This window comes from Eimeria necatrix, genomic scaffold (genome assembly GCF_000499385.1).
Source record: "Eimeria necatrix Houghton genomic scaffold, Enh_scaff421, whole genome shotgun sequence".
Lineage (NCBI taxonomy): Eukaryota > Apicomplexa > Conoidasida > Eucoccidiorida > Eimeriidae > Eimeria > Eimeria necatrix.
This window is the reverse complement of record NW_013654797.1, coordinates 12,501-17,131: the sequence shown is the minus strand read 5'-3', so window position 1 is coordinate 17,131 and position 4,631 is coordinate 12,501. Positions and strand designations below refer to the sequence as shown.

Genomic DNA, 4,631 nt, shown 5'->3' with positions numbered 1-4,631 from the left:
GCTTCGCAGCAGCAGCAGCAGCAGCAGCAGCAGCAGCAGCAGCAGCAGCAGCAGCAGCAGCAGCAACAGCAGCAGCAGCAGCAACAGCAGCAACGGCACTTCAGGCGAGGAGGAGCTTGAGCCCTATCCTGCCGCTGCTGCTGCAGTTGCTGCTGCAGCAGCAGCAGGAACAACTGCTGCCGACAGCCAAGGGCCCGCCAGCAGCGGCCCTGCTGCTGCTGCTGCTACAGCAACAGCAGCAGAGCAGGTGCTGCTGCTGCTGCTGCAGGGGCAGCAAGTCCCTCTGTGTCTCATTGACTTTGGCTTGAGCTCGACATCGTCTCTGCCGGAGGTTAGCTGCTGCTGCTGCTGCTGCTGCTGCTGCTGCCGATGCTGCTGCTGCTTTTCTCTTGCTGCTGCGCTTCGGGCTGCTGCTGCCCCGTCTGCTGCTGCTGCTGCTGCTGCTTCTCTTCCTGCCTTTGCTCTTGCTGCTGCCCTTCCCGAGCTGCCTTTGCTGTTGTTTCTGCTGCCGCCCCTGCTGCTCCTCTTTATGCTGCTGCCTTTGCTGCTGCTGCTGCTGCTGCTGCTGCTGCTGTTTATTTTGGCCCTTGTTGCTTCGCTCACTCCCCGTGAGGTTTGGAGTTTTATTGAATTATCTAGTTATATAAATGATGTTTGCTTGGTGGCTTTCCTATTTACTGCTGCTGCTGCTGCTGCTGCTGCTGCTGCTACTGCTGCTGCTGCTGCTGCTGCTGCTGCTGTGTCAACAGGAAAAAGCAGTGGACCTTTTCGTGTTGGAGAGAGCCAGCAGCAGCAGCCACAGCTGCTGCTGCTCCTTTTTTGCTGCTGTTCTTGAGGGTTATAAAGCAGTGGCGGAAGGCGCCAGCAACACTTTGGCCCGGCTAGAAGCAGGTGCGTTCTAGGGTTTAGGGTTTAGGGTTTAGGGTTTAGGGTTTAAGGTTTGGGGGGCGGGGTTTACGGGTGCAGAGGGTTATGGCCGAGGAGTCAGAAGCTAAGGCACAACATATATAAGGGTTTAGGGTTTGGCTGCTTTGCTAGGGTTTACGGGCTAGGGTTTCGCTGCTTTGCTAGGGTTTAGGGTTTAGGGTTTAGGGTTTAGGGTTTAGCTGCGGTTTGAGGGCTTGGAGTTTGCGATGCTGCTCTTGTGCAGTTCGTCTACGGGGGAGGAAGCGACTAATGGTTGGCTGAGTCACAGCCTACCACGCAAACCCTAAACCCTAAACCCTAATTTAGGGTTTGTGGGGTCGTCTCGGACTCAAACAATTTATCTCTTCGTAGTCCACTACAAGTATACTCCCTAGAATCCGTCTTTGGGCTGTCTACCTGTCTTCTTCAAGTCTAGGGTTTAGGGTTTAGGGTTTAGGGTTTGGGCTCTCTAGGATGTCATCTTGTGCATATCAAAGTCCAGCTAGGGTTTAGGGTTTACGCTCTCTAGGGTATCTTCTTGTGCAAATCAAGGTCTTCGAGGGTTTAGGGTTTGGGACTTCCCCTGTAGGCTTTCTTTATGAACAAATCGAGGTCTAGGGTTTAGGGTTTAGGGTTTAGCCCAAACCCGCCTCTGCGGCTAGGCGTGCTGCGAGGGTTTAGGGTTTAGTCTAAACCCTAAACCCTCGCTGCGTCCAGTTAGCAAACAACAAATAAATAATGCTAAATTGAAATAGCAAGCAGCTGCAAACACGGATGCGCCCGGCGGCGCATCCGTGTTTAGGGTTTAGGGTTTAGGGTTTAGGGTTTGGGGCTCCCGCTGCTTCTCATTGCTCCGTTGAGGGGACAAGTACACAACTTAGTTAATCAGCAGCAAGCCACAACTGGTACTAAGGAGACATATAAACAAGAGAAGACTCAACCCTTGCTGCTGCAGCAGCAGCAGCTGCTGCAGCAGCTGCTGCAGCAGCAGCTGCAGCAGCAGCTGCGGCAGCTGCTTTCGGAGAGGGTTTCCTTGCTGTCTCTATCTGCTGCTGCTCGACTTACAGAGAGTCTCCCTTTCCCTCAGCGCCTGCCGCAACAGGAGCAGCAGCAGCTGTTGCTGCAGCAGCTGTTGCTGCTGCTGCTGCTGCTGCTGCTGCTGCTGCTGTGCACCAGCAGCGCTGCAGCAGATATACCCCTACATCCTGCGGCGGGACTGGAGCAGCAACGCGGCCGAGGCTGCGCCAGCCGCTGCAGCAGCTCAGCTGCTCTTCTTGCCAGTTTCCGAAGCCACATTCAACTGCTGCTGCTGCTGCTGCTGCTGCTGCTGCTGCTGCTGCTGCTGCTGGGGACGCTGCAGCAAGACTGTTATCCTTTTCGCCTGCGCTGCTGCAGCGCACAAGGGGAGGCTCGTGCCTTCCACCGTCGTGCTGCTGCTGCTGTTGCTGCTGCTGCTGTTGCTGTTGCTGCTGCTGTTGCTGCTGCTGCTGTTGCTGTTGCTGCTGCTGCTGCTGCTGTAGGTGATGTGGGGTCATAGATACATGCTGTAGAACTTGCTGTGCATGCAGCTGGCGGCGTCTGCAGCAGCAGCAGTTGTTGCTGCTGCATTTGCTGCTGCTGCGCTGCAGTCTGCGCAGCAGCTTACTCCACATGGTCCTCGCGAGCAGCAGCTGCTGCTGCTTCCGTTCATAGAGCTTCTGCTGCTGCTCCCGCTGCTGCTGCTGCACCTGCTGCAGCAGCACCAAAGGCAGCTTCTTGTCGAATTCTCTTTTGCCAAAAATGTTGCTGAGGTGTACGTACACCTGAAGAACAGGCCTATACGCGTGTTCCTGCTGCTCCTGCTGCTGCTGCTGCTGCTGCTGCTGCTGCTGCTGCTGCTGCTGCTGCTGCCACGCTTCCTGCTGCTGTTCCACTGCCTGCAGCAGCTTCCGCACCACTAGCTGCTGCTGCCGCAGCAGCAGCAGCAGCCCCTTATCAAGGCTCTCCACGACGACGCAGGTCCTTATGGGGGACAGCTGCAGCGCCTGGCCAGCAGCAGCAGCAGCAGCTGCTGCTGCTGTTGCTTCCTGGCCTGCTGCAGTGAGAGCAGCAACGAGCGCCTGCTCCTGTTCTCCCGCTGTGGCCACTGCTGCTCCATTAGCAGCAGCAGCGTCTGCTGCTGCTGCTTCCCCAGCAGCAGCAGCAGCACCCGCCGCTGATGCAGCAGCAATAAGGGAGTGCATGCGCTGCAGCGAGGGCTGCCGCTGCAGCGACAGCAGCAGCAAAGGTGCAGCAGCAGCTTCAGTTGGCTGTCTCCAGGCCTCGACGAAGCACAGTGGAGCAGCAGGCATCCATTCTGCTGCTGCTGCTGCTGCTGCTGCGGGGTCAGCAGCAACAGCTGCAGCGTGTCTTGCGGAGGAAGGACTGCTGCTGCTGCTGCTGCTGCTGCTGCTAGGTGCAGCAGCAGCAACAAAGCCGCAAAGGCCCCAGTTAGGGGACACAGAGCAGCCCCGCAGCTGCAGGCGGACTGAGAGCCACTCAGTAGGCAATGGGGTTGCTGCTGCTGCTGCTGCTGCTGCAGCTGCTGCTTCGGCTCTTGCTGCTCGCGCTGCTGCTGCTGCTGCTGCCTCCGCTTGCTCTGCCCCAGCTGCTGCTGCCACTGCTGCCATGCTTGCTGCTGCTGCTGCTGCTGCTTCCTTTTTCTCTAAGCCAATGTCCCACTCAAACGGCAAAGGGCGGATGAAGCCTGCTGCTGCTGGTGCTGCTGCTGCTGTTGACGCTGCTGCTGCAGTTTCTGCTGCGGATTCATCCCAAGAAATAATGCTGCTGCTGCTAATGCGTCTGCTGCTGCTGCTGCTGTTGCTGCTGTTGGGTGCTGCGTACGCTTCGCTTGAAGCAGCATCTGACAGAGTGACTGGTTCCGCTGCTGCTGCTGCTGCTGCTGCTGCCGCTGCTGCTACTGCAGCTGCTGCTGCTGCAGCTTCGTTTGACTGGTCATCCCGGGCGGGTAATTTCAGCTCAGATGCTGCTGCTTCTGCTGCTGCTGCTGCTTCTGCTGCTGCTGCTTCTGCTGCTGCTTCTGCTGCTGCTGCTTCTGCTGCTGCGTCTGCTGCTGCTGTTTCTGCTGCTTCTGTTGTTGCTCCTTCTGCTGCTGCTCCTTCTGCTGCTTTTGCTTCCGGTGTTGTTGCTGCCTCTGCTGTTGTCGTTGATGCTGCTGCTGCTGCTTCTTCTGCTGCTGCTTCTTCTTCTGCTGCTCCTTCTGCTGCTGCTTTTACTTCTGGTGTTGTTGCTGCCTCTGCTGTTGTTGCTGCTGTTGCTGCATCTACTAGCTTCGTTGCTTCTGCTGTTGCCGCTTCTGCTGCTGCTGCTGCTGCTGCTTCTAAAGCTGCTGCTACTGCTGCCGCTGCAGTTTCTGCTGCAGTGTCTTCTTGCTGCTGCCATGCTGCTGCTGCTGCTGCGACTTTGTCCTCTGCAACTCCTGCACGCGCTGCTGGTCGTTCTGTTGCAGCAGCAGCTGCTGCTGTTGCGGTAGCCTCTGCTGCGGCTCGCTCAGCTGCTGCTGTTGCTGCTGCTGCTGCCTCGTCTGCTGCCTCGGAAGCAGCAGCAGCAGCAACTGCTGCTGCCTCTGCTCTTGCTGCCCTTGACGCAGCAGCTTCAGCAGCAGCAGCTGCTGCTGCTGCTGCTTCGGCAGCAGCAACAGCTGACGCCGCAGCTGCTGCTGCATCGGCAGCAACTGCAGAGGCTGC

The 4,631-nt window shown here is 57.8% G+C and overlaps 1 protein-coding gene across 1 annotated transcript in view; it reads right to left on the bottom strand.

Moving 5' to 3' along the window:
* Positions 1-1,967: 1,967 nt before the first annotated feature.
* Positions 1,968-4,631, bottom strand: part of ENH_00052780 (hypothetical protein, conserved) — a gene marked incomplete at both ends in the record, with an annotated part of 4,962 nt that continues 2,298 nt past the window's right edge. Inside the window, one exon of the mRNA XM_013583711.1 lies at positions 1,968-4,631. This exon is cut by the window's right edge and continues 2,298 nt beyond it. Coding sequence (XP_013439165.1) covers positions 1,968-4,631 — 2,664 coding nt within the window.